This window comes from Dinoponera quadriceps, unplaced genomic scaffold, assembly GCF_001313825.1.
Source record: "Dinoponera quadriceps isolate SergipeBrazil2010 unplaced genomic scaffold, ASM131382v1 scaffold589, whole genome shotgun sequence".
In the NCBI taxonomy this organism is placed as follows: domain Eukaryota; kingdom Metazoa; phylum Arthropoda; class Insecta; order Hymenoptera; family Formicidae; genus Dinoponera; species Dinoponera quadriceps.
The window spans coordinates 218,575-235,469 of NW_014554985.1; the positions used below are offsets into that span (position 1 = coordinate 218,575).

At 47.4% G+C, this 16,895-nt stretch overlaps 1 protein-coding gene across 1 annotated transcript; it reads left to right on the forward strand.

Moving 5' to 3' along the window:
- Window positions 1-577: 577 nt before the first annotated feature.
- Window positions 578-15,635, forward strand: LOC106742762 (host cell factor). The gene is made up of 9 exons (XM_014616006.1): window positions 578-2,061; window positions 4,678-5,385; window positions 5,486-5,631; window positions 5,722-7,197; window positions 7,675-7,855; window positions 7,944-9,433; window positions 9,541-9,768; window positions 10,370-10,748; window positions 10,966-15,635. The coding sequence occupies exons 1-9, from the start codon at window positions 1,902-1,904 to the stop codon at window positions 11,085-11,087; spliced, it is 4,890 nt and encodes a 1,629-aa protein (XP_014471492.1). The 5' UTR covers window positions 578-1,901; the 3' UTR covers window positions 11,088-15,635.
- Window positions 15,636-16,895: the final 1,260 nt, after the last annotated feature.

The following is a 16,895-nucleotide window of genomic DNA, read 5'->3' on the forward strand; positions in this document are numbered from 1 at the left end:
GAGCGCATCGCGAGCTGATACTTACGAGTCACGATTTATTCGGTAGTCAGCGGCAAATTACGTCAAAAACGAGATACGAAATCAAAAAATGCAAATAGCGAGTCTCATGACGTTACGTCCAGTCGACAACATCGTCAGGTGGTTTTAAACTTTTCCGACCAACGGTCACAATACGTTGCGCCCGAAGTCACCATAACTGGAGCTTACAAGATCCAATTAGTCGTGTGCTAGGGTATTTCCACCGCGATCTAGGGAACTCCCCAATTCGCCCGCGAGTTCCGATTGGCGGACGACGGTTCGAGTCGGAAGTGCATACGAGACGATATTCTCCCATTGGACTCTGATCAAGGTTAAGAGTGATTTTCACCAACCTTGGATTGCTCACCAACAGTTAACCCAACGGAATCGACCAATCGCATTGATCAGTTCAGCGAGCTGGCCAATGCGATTGGTTGATTTTGTCGAAGTTACCCATGAGTTGACCGAACCTCAGTTGGTGAAAGCGATCGTAAATTGACCCGGGTGGCCTTCCTGCTGGCGCCGTCGGTTGGCAACGCGCTTGTTACCGACGCGGAGTTGTGTGAGCAATGGTGGATGAGGATCGCGGAGACCGCTTGTTCGCGTCGTCGGGCTACCGTCTGCACCGTCTGTTTAGCCGCTGAGTTCCTTCGGAATCGTCTCGATCCGCCGGTCGTTTCGCGTGCCGTCACGCATCCCAGCGTGTTCATCGCGTCGCGTACGCCGCGAGTTCGCGCGCTCCGCCCGGCGTCGTCGGGCAGTGTGCCATAGTGATATATCTCGGTCTCGCCGCGCCGTTTTCGCCCCGTGTTGACGCAAGCTTCGCCGCGCGTGTTGCCACGGCCGGGGGTGGTCGGGGGACGGAAGAGTCCCCCCGAGAGATCACCGCCGACTCGAGACTCGCTTTCTCTCTCTCTCTCCACCTTGAAAGAAAGAGAGAGAGAGATCCGTGCGTGCTGACGCGTTCGGGGTGACCGTCGAGAGGAACGGTCGCGCGATCCCCGATAGAGATATGAGCGGATCGCGGCGCAACGACGCGGTCAGAGCGAGCGCGTATCCGCCCGGGTCGCGGCGTGCAGTCGAGCGACCGCTCTAGGCTTCGCATTATCCGTGCCGTAAACATCGCGCACGTAAATACACGCGCACGCACGTACACACACACGCGCACGTGCCAATACACACAGTGCGCGTCGCTTCTCTATCTCTCTCTGTCTCTCTCGTTCTTTCGCTCGCCCGTCGCCTGCCAGTCCGTCTGTCCGTGTGTACGTGTTGCGCGCCGCGGGGACACACACCGCTCTCACGGCGGCGAATCTCGGCGTCCGGAATTCGGTCCCGGCCGCGCGACTCTGTTATCGTTAGCGCCGAGCGACCAAGGCTCGTGCACCGGAGAGAGAAAGTAAGCGTCGAAGGAGCGGGTGCACTCGACGGATCCTCGAATACGCGGTCCGCACGGGAAGAGTCCCGCGTCGTTCGGCCCCGAGCGACCGTCGAGGTTAGAATTCGTGACGTACGGTCTCTCGGTCTCCGTCACGTCTAGTGGACAGTGCCGAGGGTAGAGCGGGTTTCGTCGCACGAGTGACTGACGGATTTTCTCGAGGAGTGTCGACGGCGCCGCTGTCTCGTCGTCGTCGTCGTGAGTTCAAAGTTTCCCAACGACCGAGAGAAAGAGAGAGAGAGAGAAAGAGAGAGAGAGAAGGAACGCGCGTGAGCAAGCGAGCGAACGATCGAGCACCTCGTTCGCGATCTCTCAGTGATAAGAGGACAAGGAGCTTACTGCCGCGCGAACCCGCCGAGCGGTCCCGCGCTCCAAGGGTGACCGTCTCGCGGCAGTGGTGGTGTACGGTCGCGCGTGGCATGAAAAAATGATGTGATCGACGGTCATCATGGCGGCACCCATGCTAAAGTGGAAGCGGATCACAAATCCGACCGGGCCCCAGCCGAGACCCAGACACGGCCACCGGGCGGTCGCGATCAAGGATCTCATGGTAGTTTTTGGCGGCGGCAACGAGGGTATCGTCGATGAGCTGCATGTTTACAACACTGGTGAGTCGCGCCGCCTTTTCCCTACGGCGCCTGTGTCTCTCGCGCCTGTCCGCCGCCGTGCGTCTCTTTCGTTGCGCGCCGTTCCTGGCGATTCCCGCGATCCAACATGGCGGCATGCGTTGACAAGACGGCGGCCGGCCGGATCGGCGGCGAATCCACGCGATTGCACGGCCTGAACGGAACGTTCGGTGCCGGGGGCGCGCGTTCCCGTCAGCGCGGGCTCGCACCGGCCGGCGGACGTCCGCAAGTCGGCCGTGCGGCCGCGATGCGTCCGGAAAATCGCCGCGGTCTGTCATCCTACATGTTTATACGCGCGGGAGCGGCCATTGCTGTCTCCAACGCGCCCCCACCACCGGGCCAGCACGACGGCGCGTTGCAACGCGCCGCCGTTTCCCGTCATTCCACGTTCTCTCGCGCTTCTCTCTTTCTTTCCGTCCTCCTCTTTTTTCCTCCCTCGTGCCTGCCTATTCCCTCTCTTCCTCGCCTTTCCTTACCGTGCGCCAGGCGTATTCGGGACCGTCGCGGCGCAGTTGATGCACACGGATGTATTATCGCCCTGGCTGGCGCTACGTCGCCAGGACGCGGTGCGCCTGCGTGCGCCACTTGCGCGCATTTCGGCTGCGATTTCGAAATGCTCGTCGCGTCGCGCACCGAACGCGCGCGCGAATTCGCCATGGTAACAGGCCGACGCATATGGATCTCGGCATGATCTACGGCTTCTTCCCGATTTCTCTCGTCTCTCTTTCTCTCTCTCTCTCTCTCTCTTTTTGTTCTCTCTTCGGTGACGCTTCGCTGTACAAGTTACACGGCACAACCTGGTTCGTTTCGAGCTAGAAGATCGCAATATGGGACGGCTTGAAAGAGCGTCCGCATCACTAAAAACTCGCTGCGAATTGAACTACGTACAGAGTGTTTTAAAAGCGGAAGTCAATCACTCGGGAAGTGATTGGGAATCTAAAAATAAGAGAGAAAGTTGATACGAATATGGGTCCGGAAATGCGTTGTCTTCGAGTTATCGCTATTTTTATGTTGAAATTTCTAATTGCTCGGCTTTCGAATTTTTTTGTCAAAATTACAAAAGAAGAGATGGTCTTGGTGAGTCTTGTAATTAAAGTCAAATAATAATTGCGGGCTGCTTTAACACTATCCAGGATGCAGCATGTGGGAGATACAGTCCGCTTAGCATCCCTTGACAGTTATCAGGATTTCATAGCTTGTCACTCTTGAGGTATTCCTCCACGTAGTGCATCCTGGATAGTACTAAAACAGCCCGAAACTCTGACTTTAATTGTGTTATAAAACTCTATGAAGGCCATCTCTTATTTCAATTTTTTTCACAAAAAAAATTTGAGAGCAATTTGGAATTTCAACATAAAAGCGATAACTGGCGATAACTTGAAAACAATGCATTTCCGGACCTATGTTTATGTTAACTTTTTTCTTGTTTTTGGATCCTCAATCACCTCCCAAGCGATTGACCTCTATTTTTGAAATATCCTGTATATATCCAAATGTCACATATATTAATTATATTATTAATCGAATCGTATAAAGTCACTTTTAATGTCATCTGAAGCAGTGATAAACATTACAGTCAATACATATACAATAAAATTATTCTCTATAGCTGAATAGGTTGCATTAGCTTGCACTAATTCCGTTTTTTTTTTTTTTTTACACAAAGTCACAGCTATATATCTGTTTCTTTGTGAGTTCCAGAAGTGTGCACTAGTTCAGTGACAGAGAACAGACTTACAAGAGATCTGAGGTCTGTTTTTTTTTTCTGAACTAGTGGATATAGGGACTTATAGGGACTTGAAAAGAGACATATACAGTCAAGATTTGGTGGAAGAAAGAATAGAAAAAAACTAGTATAAGCTAGTTCAGCCAAAAAAGCTCTCTGTTTTCTGTTCCTGAACTATAAAACTGCACTGGAACTTCGTTCTTTTCTGCTTCAACGTTGTGTACTCGTCTCATTCTAACGGTAAAAAGTGCAACCTAATTCAGGAACAGAAAACCGAGGTTTGTTCCTTTCAACTAATGCTACACCAGAGCTTTGTTCCATTTTGCTTTCAGCGCTAGGTTATACCGTTGGTCCGTCACAAGAAGGTTGCAACGCTTTTTTCGACGAATTTCACAACGCATCTCGTATCCAATAGAAAAGCGTATTCTCCTAAGAATGATTAAAAATAAATTCTTCTATTGGCCACGGGATGCGTTCTGAAACTTAAAAAAAATGATTGCAATAATTGTTTTTATAATTTAAAACCCCGATTTTTTCTCAATATTCGCTCGAAAGGAAACAAAAAAGAATCCATGTAAAAATGAAAAAATTCATATTTTCCACATTTTTTCACTCATCCGCGAAAAGAAGCCGAAAAGAATCGCGGTAAAAATGAAAAAAAACCCCGGATTTCTTCCGCGCTTTTAAAACTTATAATTGTTTAGTGACTGACCGTACTTTAAAACTAAAAAATACAGCCTTGTTCAGTCAATAAGAACAGACTTACGATGTGATTTACACTATTACGATAAATATCGCACGTTGTAGAATTTCTGATCGGTAGTCTATCGCGTAGTTTACATGGGCTATATCGTTGGGCTGTGTTGTTGCAGCTACAAACCAATGGTTCGTCCCGTCTACGAGAGGGGATATCCCACCGGGATGCGCGGCGTACGGTTTCGTCGTCGACGGCACGCGCATCTTGGTCTTCGGCGGGATGGTGGAATACGGCAAGTACTCAAACGAGTTGTACGAACTCCAGGCGAGCAAGTGGGAATGGAAGCGCCTGAAGCCGAAGCCACCCAAGGACAATATCCCGCCGTGTCCGCGTCTAGGTCACAGTTTCACCCTAATTGGTAACAGGGTCTTCCTATTCGGAGGTCTGGCGAACGACAGTGACGATCCGAAGAACAACATACCGAGATATCTGAACGACTTGTACACGCTCGAGCTGCTTCCTAACGGCGTGACCGCCTGGGACGTGCCCACGACGCAGGGTTCCTCGCCACCTCCCAGGGAGTCGCACACCGGTGTGGCGTACACCGACCGCACTACCGGCAAATCCTGCCTGGTGATCTACGGTGGTATGAGTGGTTGCCGTCTAGGCGACTTGTGGTTCTTGGACGTTGACTCGATGACCTGGAACAGACCAGTAGTTCACGGACCTACTCCGTTACCTCGATCACTCCACACTGCCACATTAATCGGTCACCGTATGTATGTCTTCGGCGGATGGGTGCCACTGGTCGTCGACGACGTTAAAGTCGCGACGCACGAGAAAGAGTGGAAGTGCACCAGTACCTTGGCGTGCTTGAATTTAGGTGAGTTGAAACCCGACGACGTCGTGTTTCATCCGTTTGGGAACCCCAAATACGCGTTGCGTTATTCTCCTTGTGTATAAATCGCACGTCACTGTTCCAGAAACTCTCACTTGGGAGCAACTGACCGTCGATTCCTTAGAGGAAAATACTCCGCGTGCTCGCGCTGGCCACTGCGCGGTCGGCGTCCACAGCAGGCTCTACGTGTGGTCCGGTAGGGATGGGTATCGCAAAGCTTGGAACAATCAGGTGAGAGAGGGTTCATTCGTTCCTTCAAATTGCATCAATTGTTCCCGACCACGAACGCTCACGGAGATGTGCTCTCGATACTCTGTCCAGGTGTGCTGCAAGGACCTGTGGTACTTGGAGGTCAGCAAACCGCCAGCGCCATCCAGGGTTCAGCTGGTGAGAGCTTCCACGCAAACGCTGGAGGTCAGTTGGACAGCGACCCCGTCCGCGCAATACTACATCCTTCAGATCCAGAAATACGACATGCCACCGGCAGCGTCCGCTGGCGCTTTCCCGCCGGTGAGCGCGGCTACGCCGAACGTCACCCCCGTCAGCGCCGCCCCGGCTGTGGCTGCTCCGACGACCGTGCCCGTCACGTCGCCTCCCATCACCACGGCCGTGTCTATCCCGACTAATCCGACCTCTGTCAGGTCGACTGTGACGCCGGTGACGCCGTTGCGAGTACAGCCGACGGTGCAGAGCCCCGTACAGAAGACGGTGCCAACGCCGCAGGTCGTACAGAAGACGACGAGCCCTATGACTCCGAGAGTTGCCGCCGGCAACGTCATACGCATCCGTTCCCCGTTGGTCAGCACCGCGACCGCGGCAACGGCGGCGACCGCCACGGCGGTGGTGGTCACCACTGAACAGCATCAGCAATCGCAACAGACCTCTCCCACCGTGACCACAACCGTGGCGACAGGACAAACGCCCGCCGCCATGTCCGGCATCGCTGCGTTGGCCGCGGCGGCAGCCGCCACTCCGAAGATCACGATGAACAACGTGCCGATCTTGCCGCAAGCCGCGACCAACACGATCAGGATGAAGAACGTCCAGCCGGGCCAGCAGATACGCTTTGCCGCGCCTGGTGCGACGGTGCTGCGCACGGCGTCGCCGCCGCAGAACAAGCAGATCATCCTGCAGAAGTCCGGCCAGAACATATCCGGTCAGACCGGGATCGTGCATCTTCTCAAGACCGGCCAGGTGGCCTGCGGCATGGTGGCCGCTACCGGACCCAAGGTTAGTCTCATCCCCAGCAAGGCGGTCCAAGGCACCGGTGTAAAGCTGTTGAATCACGGACCGGCTATCCTGCGACTGGTGAATCCCAACACAGTGGCTGGATCGAAGCTGCTCACTACCATGAAGACTTCCGGCTTAGTGACGATGAGCAAGGGTCAAAACATCACCGGCAAACAGACCATCATGATCACGAAGCCGGGTGGCAACGGCGGATTGGTAGGCAGAACCAATCAGATCATCGTGGTAACCACGGGCTCCGGTCTGAGAGCAGTGCAGACAGTCACCACTTCACAAGCTGGTGCTGGCCAAGGGACTAATCTCACAACTCCGGTAAACGTTCTACCGTTGTCGGCTACCAATCATGTGACGAATCAGCAAGGTGTTAAGATGATCGTCGTCTCCTCGGGCACGGTGGGAGGCGGCACCGCGGGCAAGCCTATAACCATCACGGTACCGGGACAGGGCGGTGTACCAAAGACTGTGACCATCGCTACTAAAGGTAGTCCGCAAGCCATCTTCAATCCCGGCAAGAGTCAGATCGTCGTGCCGCAGATGCAAAAAACTCCTGTAAGTGTAATAGAAAACATCCGTCGATTAAAAGTAAGTATTCTTTAAATTTGCTGCAGTGAGTCCTAAATTAGAGTGGCGGTATATTTGCTTAATTTAGAACTCGCTCCAAGAAATTTAAAGAGTACGGGTGCGATAGAAAATCGTCTTTTTTTCACTATAAAATGATCCGAACAACAAAGTCCTGTATCATTTTGCAAACAACGCGCAAAATTTCGACTTATTAATTATTGAAAATGGCCACATATAGAGACTTCATTAATTAACTCAAAAATTTGCGTGTTATGTGCGAAATGGTAAAGGACTTTTTAGTTTAAAGTAGACTAATTTACAGATATGTAACAGCTGTTACACCTAGCATACCTAGGCATCGGTATATCGAACCTTGAACCTGAAGTTTGCCTATGTTAATCTAGGACACCCTTCAGATATGCATTTCTTAAATAACACAGAGAAATTGTCAACTGTAAATTGTAGGACACGGTAACGATGTCTGGCAAGCCAGTGACTCTGCAAATGTCCGGAGGCATGGGTGCGAAGACGGTGACGCTCATGCCGACAAGTAGCTCCATAGTGACTACTTCGAGTGCGTCGGACTCAATAGACACCAGCAAGATGCTCTTTGTTCCGTCGCAGAAACAGCCTTCGGCTTCTTTAGGTGAGTACAATTGCCTTTTAACGCGCGAGAATTGACGAAAAAGTCAACAAGATGCCGAATGTGTTACGCAATGAAACAACGTTTGCAGCTTCAACGTCGGACGGTCCCGCCACCACTGACGCGGCGTTAGCCGCGTTAGCAGCGGAGGCTGGTCTGATAGACCCGGTTCAGGAGCCGTCCGGCGGCCTGTCCTTTATGGTAGCTACGGACGATGGTGCCGGCGGTGATAAAGTGGAGGACAGTTGTAACGGCAACGAGGCGACCACGGCGGCCGCCTTGGTTTCCCAGATGGGCGCCGGCGAGCCGATGCAGGTCGACGGTGACGGGAACTTCGTGCTTCCGCAAGTGGACGGTCCCACCGACATTCTCTTATCTGAGGATGAAGAGAACGACAAGATCGACTTGAACGACGAGGACCCCGCTCCGGAGAGAGCCACGGAAGCGGCGGTCGACGAGTCGACGCCCATGGAACAAGATGACGTAAACGCGGCCGGAAGCATCCACACGGAAGAACCCGCCGTAAAGGAGGAGGAAACCGCGCCTGTCGAAGCGCCTGCCGAAGCATCTGCCGAAACGCCCACCGAGGCGACTGCCGAAGCGCCTGCCGAGGCGACTACCGAGGCGACTGCCGAAGCGACTGCCGAGCTTCCCGAAGCCACCTCCGCCGCCGTCGACCAAGTGCCCGAGGACACAAAAGGTACTGTTGACAATCCGCCGGCCGACGAGGAGGTACCTATGGACACCAGCGTCGACAGTGCGGAACTGCCGAACGAGAAGATGGACATCGGTAGCCCGTTGACCGACGAACCGAAGGCGGAGAAAGCCGAGTTGCCTTTCGTACAGTCACCGGCGGCGCAGGCTCCGTCCGAGGCAGAGATGCCTCTAGCGGACGTCGATTCGGCAGAACCTGAGGCAACGGAGAACCAGGACGAGCGTCAGAATGAACACCAGGATGAGCATCAAAACCAGCACCAAGATGAGAACCAAGAAGAGAGCGATCAGACGAAGAGCGCGAAGGTCGAGCCGTATCTTTCCGATGCCGAGAAGTCGCCGGTGCCCGAGAGTCTGCCTATCGAAGACAGCGCGTCGCAGCTTTCTCAAGATGAGGCTCAGGATGCGGAGAAGGTGAAGGATGAGATTACGGAACCGGAGGCCGATCTGCCTATGACCGAGGATTCTTCTCTCGTGAAATCGGAAGACCTCAACGAACCGATGATGACGGATAGCGCGTCGCCCGTCACAGACGCGCCGAACCAAGTGCCAGTAACCGCGCCCGTCGTCGCGCCGACCGTGCAACCGGTAAAATTGGAACCTTCGGAGCCGATGGAACAGGAGAAACTGCCCGATCTGCCGGTCTCGTCGGTCAACGGAGTCGCCGCTTCTCTCGACAAGGACGCCGAAAGTTTGCAGAAGACTCACACTCCCATCAAGATCGACGTCAAGGAGGATCCTGCGATTATAAAGAGGGAAAGCCTGAAGCAGGACAAGATTAACGACGCCCGATCAGACATCCCCGACGACTCCACGGCTTTATGTACATTGGCGAGCGCCGCTTTAGGCTCCACGGAATCGGTCAAGGTAAGTGAACACACACGAGCAAGCAGTTCTCTACACGTCAATTTTCTGCGAAACGTTTTACCGTTATTTCGAAGGCAATTGTTAAATAAGCGACTTATCTTTCGCAGGGTGAAGATGAGAAGAAGGACCCAGAGTGGTACGACGTTGGAGTTATAAAAGGAACCACTTTCACGGTTCAACACTATTATCTTCCCGGTGACGAGCCGTTGGACATTACGCAACCCTTGACGATGGACGTATTCAAGGAACGAACCAAGATAGCTTTGGAGCCCGGAACTGCCTACAAGTTCAGGATTGCCGCTGTGAATAGCTGTGGACGAAGTGCCTGGAGTGAGGTAACGTATCCGATTCTCCGTATTGCATTGTAAAATTGTTCAAGTCTGCGGACAGGAATGATGGAAGATTCAGCGGTATTACGATTTATGTGATTTTTATGTTTTTTAACCTTCTAACCTAACAAGGTGGATTTCCAACGTATATAGATGGGGTCAGATCTGACTCCATGCTCTGTTTTGTTTATCTTTCATGTAATCAGTGCACAAAGTGGGTAAAAGAAGTAAATAATAACATGAAACATTTCTTAAAAAAAGAAACAGTGCGTACACGTTGTAAAATAAACAAAGCCGTGAGGTCAATCTTATTATTAGTCAATATGTGAATGTTGTCTTTTAGTTTGTTCCTTGTAAAAAGCTTGACAATTCAGACAATTTTATGTACCACGTCAGTTCTGTGTTTTCTCTACAAGGTCTCAACGCGCACAGATAAATTTGTTGAATTTGTCGTTAATTCTATACGCTACTGAACAGTCACATTTTCATGCAATAGTAGACATTTTTGAAAGACGCGGCAGCTAGTCGCTTGGAAGCCACATTGAATGTTTATCCACCACACACCGCGAAAGCTTAAAATATTATAATGTCGATTGTGTTGTTGCAGGTATCGGCATTTAAAACGTGTCTTCCGGGATTCCCGGGTGCACCGAGCGCTATAAAGATATCGAAATCCGCGGACGGCGCACAAATTTCTTGGGAACCGCCGCCTAGCAATGTCGGACCCATTCTCGAGTATTCCGTTTATCTGGCGGTGAGAAGTACGGCGTTGAACAATGACGGCGAGGCGAAAACAGTCGTGTCTACACCAAATCAATTAGCCTTTATTAGAGTTTATTGCGGCTCGAGTAATTCCTGTTCGGTGAACAATAGTGCCCTTAACGCCGCTCATGTGGACACCACTACGAAACCGGCCATAATCTTTAGAATAGCAGCGCGAAACGACAAGGGTTACGGACCAGCCACGCAAGTCAGGTGGTTGCAAGGTGAGTCGCTCGAGATATTTCCTCGCATCTGGTACGTGCTGTTGGTCTATTCTTTTTCGCTACACTGATGCAATAAGTTAAACCGAGACAAATACATTTTGTCTCGCTCTAACTTATTGCACCAGTTCAGCAATGAAAAGAATAGGACACGTGTCTTCGTTTCTTTCTGTCTCCTTGGCGAAAACGCGTGTTCTGATCGATTCTTCGCCCCCGACAGATCCCACCACCGGTGTGAAAAACAATCCGCAATCCGTGAAGAGACCCGGCGCAGACCTACGCACGCAAGTGAATTCCCCGCAGAAGAAGGCGAAGCAGGAGACTAGTGATAATTTCTCGTGAGCCTGTTCTCTCCCTGGCCTCGTACAGCCGAAACTCCCAAGCGACGCTGCTACTACATTATTTAATTTCCGCCGATTTACATGCCTAACAATGATAACGAAACAATGTATTATCAAGTAAATGACGTGATATATGGAGTAAACGAAAAAAAAAGAAACGAATGCTCGATCAAGAACGTGAGAGAGCGAGTGAGAGGGAGAAAGTGAGAGAGAGAGAGAGAGAGAGAGAGAGAGAGAGAGAGAGAGAGAGAGAGAGATGGAAAGGGATGATGATCACACAACTAGACCGAGATACAAACGTACGATTTTTGAAGAAGAGGAAGAAGAAAAAAAACATTTTTGAGGAAGAAAAATATTTTTAGCGTTCTCTCTGTATGAATACAACGTCCTTCTGTACCGCCGCGTTTCTTACTCACCATCATCTTATTTCTTTCCTCGCGAGTGCGCGAGAACCTTCTGTAAAGACAACATCAGTACCGTTAAATAAATGGCGAGGTGGTTATTTTTTTTGGCGTTAAGTAAGTTTTTCCATGTTTATAGCGTTTTCTACGGACGGTACGACATATCGCTCTAATGCTCATACACTTGCATCATGGAAACAAAAAGAAATCACTAATCACATGTTCGCCAATTTTTGTTCTTTTTAGACGTTACCGGGAAAATGAGTAGCTAGATTCGTATTATATATTTTGCATATCTTTTCGAGTTGTTATATACAGTGTCCCGTGTTCGTTAGGATAGCTGAGAAGATAATACTACATGAAAAAAAAGTACGTATAAATAAACAACAACATCTGTTCATACGAGGCTTTCGAATGATTCAATGTTTGAGATTGGAAAATTAACGATACCTTTCCATTTTCTCTCTTTTGGTGACGCTCCACTTAAATGACTTTTAATTGTAAATTCTCTAACTAGTTTTAGTTATATTTTGTCAAAAAGGTGTTTTATTCTTTTAATTGTACTTTAAAACTAGTTGACATAGCTAGAATAATGTATCATACTAAATATATACTAAAATACGAGATACTACTTATAAAACAGACAAAACATTAATCGTCGAAAGCAATCGTTCAAAAAATAAAAACAAAACCGACACGACGTATTTTCAGTTAATATTTTTATGTAGAATTATCGACCTCCCGATTGTACCCCATCAGTGTTACGGAACACTCTATATATTCAACATCAAGAGAGAAACGAGAGATATGTTTTAACGAAAAAAAAAGATTCACTAATTTCTTATAATATATTTATCATTGATAGAGCATCTGCAATTCTTTTGACATTCACCACTAGGCAGAAAAAGCTCGCTTTTGAAATGTAGGTATTTAGTGTACATAAAACTCTTGCACTGAAAAATGTGTTTATCATATTATGAGGCAATGAAATAAAATACTTTTTGATAAGGTAGAATAATTGGGAGATACACATACGTTGTGCAAATCTTGATAGTCTCCTATTTCTATCTGCTCGTTTACGTTTTAACTCCGTGCAAGCAAAATTTTTGTAAAAAAAATACAAAGATGGAAGTTTTTATCGTTTCATCGAGATTTAGTTTTACACACGACAATCGGTGCTAACACATTATTCCGAGTACTTTTGTTACTGCCAGATGCGACAAGATTATGTTACCGATTATATTATCGAAAAAGCAACACGCAACAATTGCAAAATTGCCTCCGCTGAGGCGCACGATACCGAGTTACTTATTTGCTTTCGGCCGAACAGTTGCAACGATGCAGATATATTTTGTATAAAATCTAGATTTAAATGAGGATTATACATGTATAATTAATGAATGTGTCCCTAAGGACGGGCTCTAGGACGATTATTGATATTTTAGTGAATAAAGAAAGCTCTCGGATGAAAATTTAAGGATATTTTTAGACGGCAACGAAACAATTGTTTGAATACTAATGTATCCGGATAACGGTAGACTGTACGTCTTAACGTAAATTCTAATCTTTTATAGTGTTAAGACAAACAATTATAAAGCGAGTAACAAGAAGATTAGAGAAAGTGAGAGAGAGAGAGAGAGAGGTAAGAGGGAGCACACAAATGCTGTCGCGTTAGAAAGAGAGAAAGAGAGGGGACACGTAATATCCGTAACTTTTTTTTTCAGCATAATATTATATTTTAATCAAAAGTACTGGGTAAGCTTTTTTAAATACCGAGACTGTAGAGAAGTGTTGATTACGCGAGTGTTGCCGGCGGTCTCGTTCCTCTCGGTCGATTTTCTGGGGCTATGTTAAAGCTGCAATAATTTAAGCGTATATTTTATTTTAGATTATTCACATATAATGAGAGAGTATATTTATATATATAAATATATAAAAATATACATAAACATTTATATGTTTATATATATACACGTGTACTTTCCGTTATCCATTTATAGCTTAAGCGCAGGGTAGAACCATCTACTAACGTAGCGTTCCATACGCTTAATTTGTTATATTGAAGTTTTGCGTTAACAAAGTTTACTTCATTTAGGAGAAACTTACGTGTTACTAGAAAGACTATCATACCAACACGTACTATCAAACCAACCGATAACTTTGCATTGGTCACATGTACAATTGCAATTGTTTAACTCTTAATGAGTACGTCCTGCCCCCTCCCCCTTCCCCCCGCCCGAGATCTTAGGAGCATTTCCTGGAGAAAAAAAATACGCGAAGGAATATATATATAAATATATACATACGATGTATAATGTAAATGGGATAACTAAAAAGAAAAAAATGGTATATACTTTCAAGTGTATTGTTTTAATCTTGCTTTCTTTTTTTCTGGCTGATCCTCTACGAACACGAGAGTGTGTATGTCTCTGTAACCGACTAACTGATAAGCCGCCCTTAGTCGTCTAATTTCCTCTGTACATTTTGTTGACAGGAGATGACACTGATCTGTATCCTTGTACACAAATCCTGTGCATGAAGAAAACAAAAGAATGTGAAAATTGTCGCCACGACACACGTCACGTGGCTTCGTAATTCGTTTGTAAATCGTCTCCTATCGTCTGCCGCATTTATACTCTTCGTGCAGCAACACACCGTACACTCGTCCCCCCTCCCCCTCAACCAAGTATGTCGTGCAAATAAATAGAGATGAATTTCTTACGTGTAACGGAGTCTCTACCAATCTGTAGCGATCGCATAGCCTTATGCTGGATTACATCTTAGAAGGACACTGAAATAAGGATTTGGTAGCAGGTACTCAAGTTTGGTGAATGTTTGCCGATCAAATATTTGATTGCTGCAAACAAATAATCTAATTCCGTATAAATAATATACAGAACTATTCTGTAATGTATATATAGTATATGAAACTAATTAATTAGCAATCAAATATTTGGCCGGCAAATATACATCAAACTTTAGCATTTATTGCCGAATCCTTTCCAGTGCATGGTCTTCTGTTCTCCCTTCGCAAGTGTCATGATCTGTCAATCGCACGCGCTGGAAATCTCACGCGGACCCGACGATTGTTCCATCTCAACTTATAATGCGCCTCTTCGGATTAGGAGCTGTATCTTACTTAAGATCGTTGATGCGAAACTTTCCACAGTTCCGCGAGCTCGCATTTGCATCGTTGCTTCTTTCCTTGTAATTCTAAATTTACACGTGGAACGGCGACTTGCAAAAACGCCGTGACAGCGATTTGACCGCAGAGGAATATATCGTGAAGAAAAAAAGCACGATGAGAATTTACCACGAGTTTATCGATCGTCTCCGAACGTATTTCGTGTGTTGCCTTTTCGAGATCCGCAGCTTGCTTGGCAGTAACAAAAGGACGTTGGATATTGCTTTAACGTCCCTCCCCCTGGTTTATCTTGATCATGATCAAGAAAACAAGGTTGAATGGAACGTTTACACGACGATGAAAAAGATAACGTTGAATAATCTGTCACCCCGCACAACACGAATGATCGATCGATCGTCACTTCCAAGTAAATCTATGCAATTTATGTATACGCGTGATTCAACGATCGTAGGATGATTAACGATGCGGTGGGCGTCGCGCTTCAGTGAGAAGTCCGATTAAATGATCGAGAACTTGCTGTTTGTCGATTCAGTTAGGTATTTACGGAAATCATCCGTTACCGAGATAAGACACCTTCTTCTCTCGCTCGATTATAATCGCGTCCGCAATTTGCAACACGACGATTTGCGGCGTTCATCGATTTCCCCCGCGAGACAATAGCATTTTCTCGAGATCCGATCGTCGCCGATCCGCTGTACGAGCGGCTCAAGAAAGAAAGAAAGAAAGATACAATGTCACTTACGGACCATGTCGTTTTATTACGAGCTACTTTTTCTATGCTAGGTCTTAATCACATACGCTAATTGAAGAGAATCGCGACGGCGCGATGATGCGCGCCTGGAGAAAGTGATTTACCGAGCTGTAATAAGATAACGAACGAAAACCGTACGCCCGCGCGATGAGGCCGCGCTTTAACGACGACGGTAGATGCAACTCCGCCGAGTGGAGTGACACTGCACCTGTACTCGACCCGCAATATACACCGATATAGTGCGATATTCTAGCGAATTTCTATTATTTTCCATAAGAAAAACCACAATACCGGTCTCCACAGGCGCATGTCGCCTGGCGAAATCAAGATTACATCCTGAAAATTAAGGGACTGAGGGGAAATTAGGAGAATTCAATCGATTTATAAGGATAATGTGAATCACGAAAGTAAATCTCCCGCCGGTAAACCACGCCGCGACGATACAATGTAACTGTCCAACAAAGGAAATTTTATGGTAATTTCTGCGAGGAACAAGATCAACCGTGCCTGAAACGAGATCGAGAGCTTCGCGGAGGATGCATATCGCACGTCCCTGTCGAAAATTTCTAGGTGGATTGTGACGGAAATCCAAGGGAACTCGTGTGAATCCATATACATACGGCAAGAAATAGTTTTAAATCAATGATAGATATTCTCATACAAGGAAGAATAGTATAATATTCTCAGAAATATTTTTAATCTTGAATTAAGTGCAAGTAATATTTGCTTCAATAGAAATTCGATTAAATCCAGACGAAAAATCTTCTAAAAAGATTATAATATTATTATATATGAGAATATTTATCATTGACTTAGGACTAATTTTCTTTCCGTGTAGGATTCAAAATCCATATAACAATCTACATGATGTGCGGAAATTCATATAGGAACCCACCTAGGATCTGGGTCTTTGACCCAAATCCCCAGGGGCAACTATGGGATTCCATATGGATTTTTTATATAAATTTCCACCTGGTTTTTTTCTCAATAAGGATAGATCAGGAAGATGAGCGGCGTGGTGGCGGAAAGCGAGGGGGCGACGAGAACAATCATAATTGTTGGATTATATGCTCGTCGTCCTTTGGCAATTTTGCGGAATCGCCTGTAAATAATGAGGATTCTAGCGCGTTAGATCGTGTAAATGGACGTCGCTGCGTTTACGGAGAACCAGCGTGCCTGATCGCAGATTTGACACACGCATATAAACATATACACATATACACAAATGCACGCGCGAAGGAAAACACCCTTTGATCGGAGCACCAATTTGTGTCACTCCCTCCCCCCCCCCCCNAATGTACCTTTTGTGTGAAAAAGGCCGCGCTTCTCCATGCTTGACCCTCCCGCTATTTTCGTTGCGTAACGATAAAATATTCTTTGATCTAAATCTATTGCAGAAGTAGTAAAGCTTTTTTGTTCGGATCCACAATAGGTGTAGTAAACTTTTAGCCTTGAAGCAATGAAATGTAACGTAATTTCTGACAAAAGGCGCTGTCCATAGTTGCGTTAACG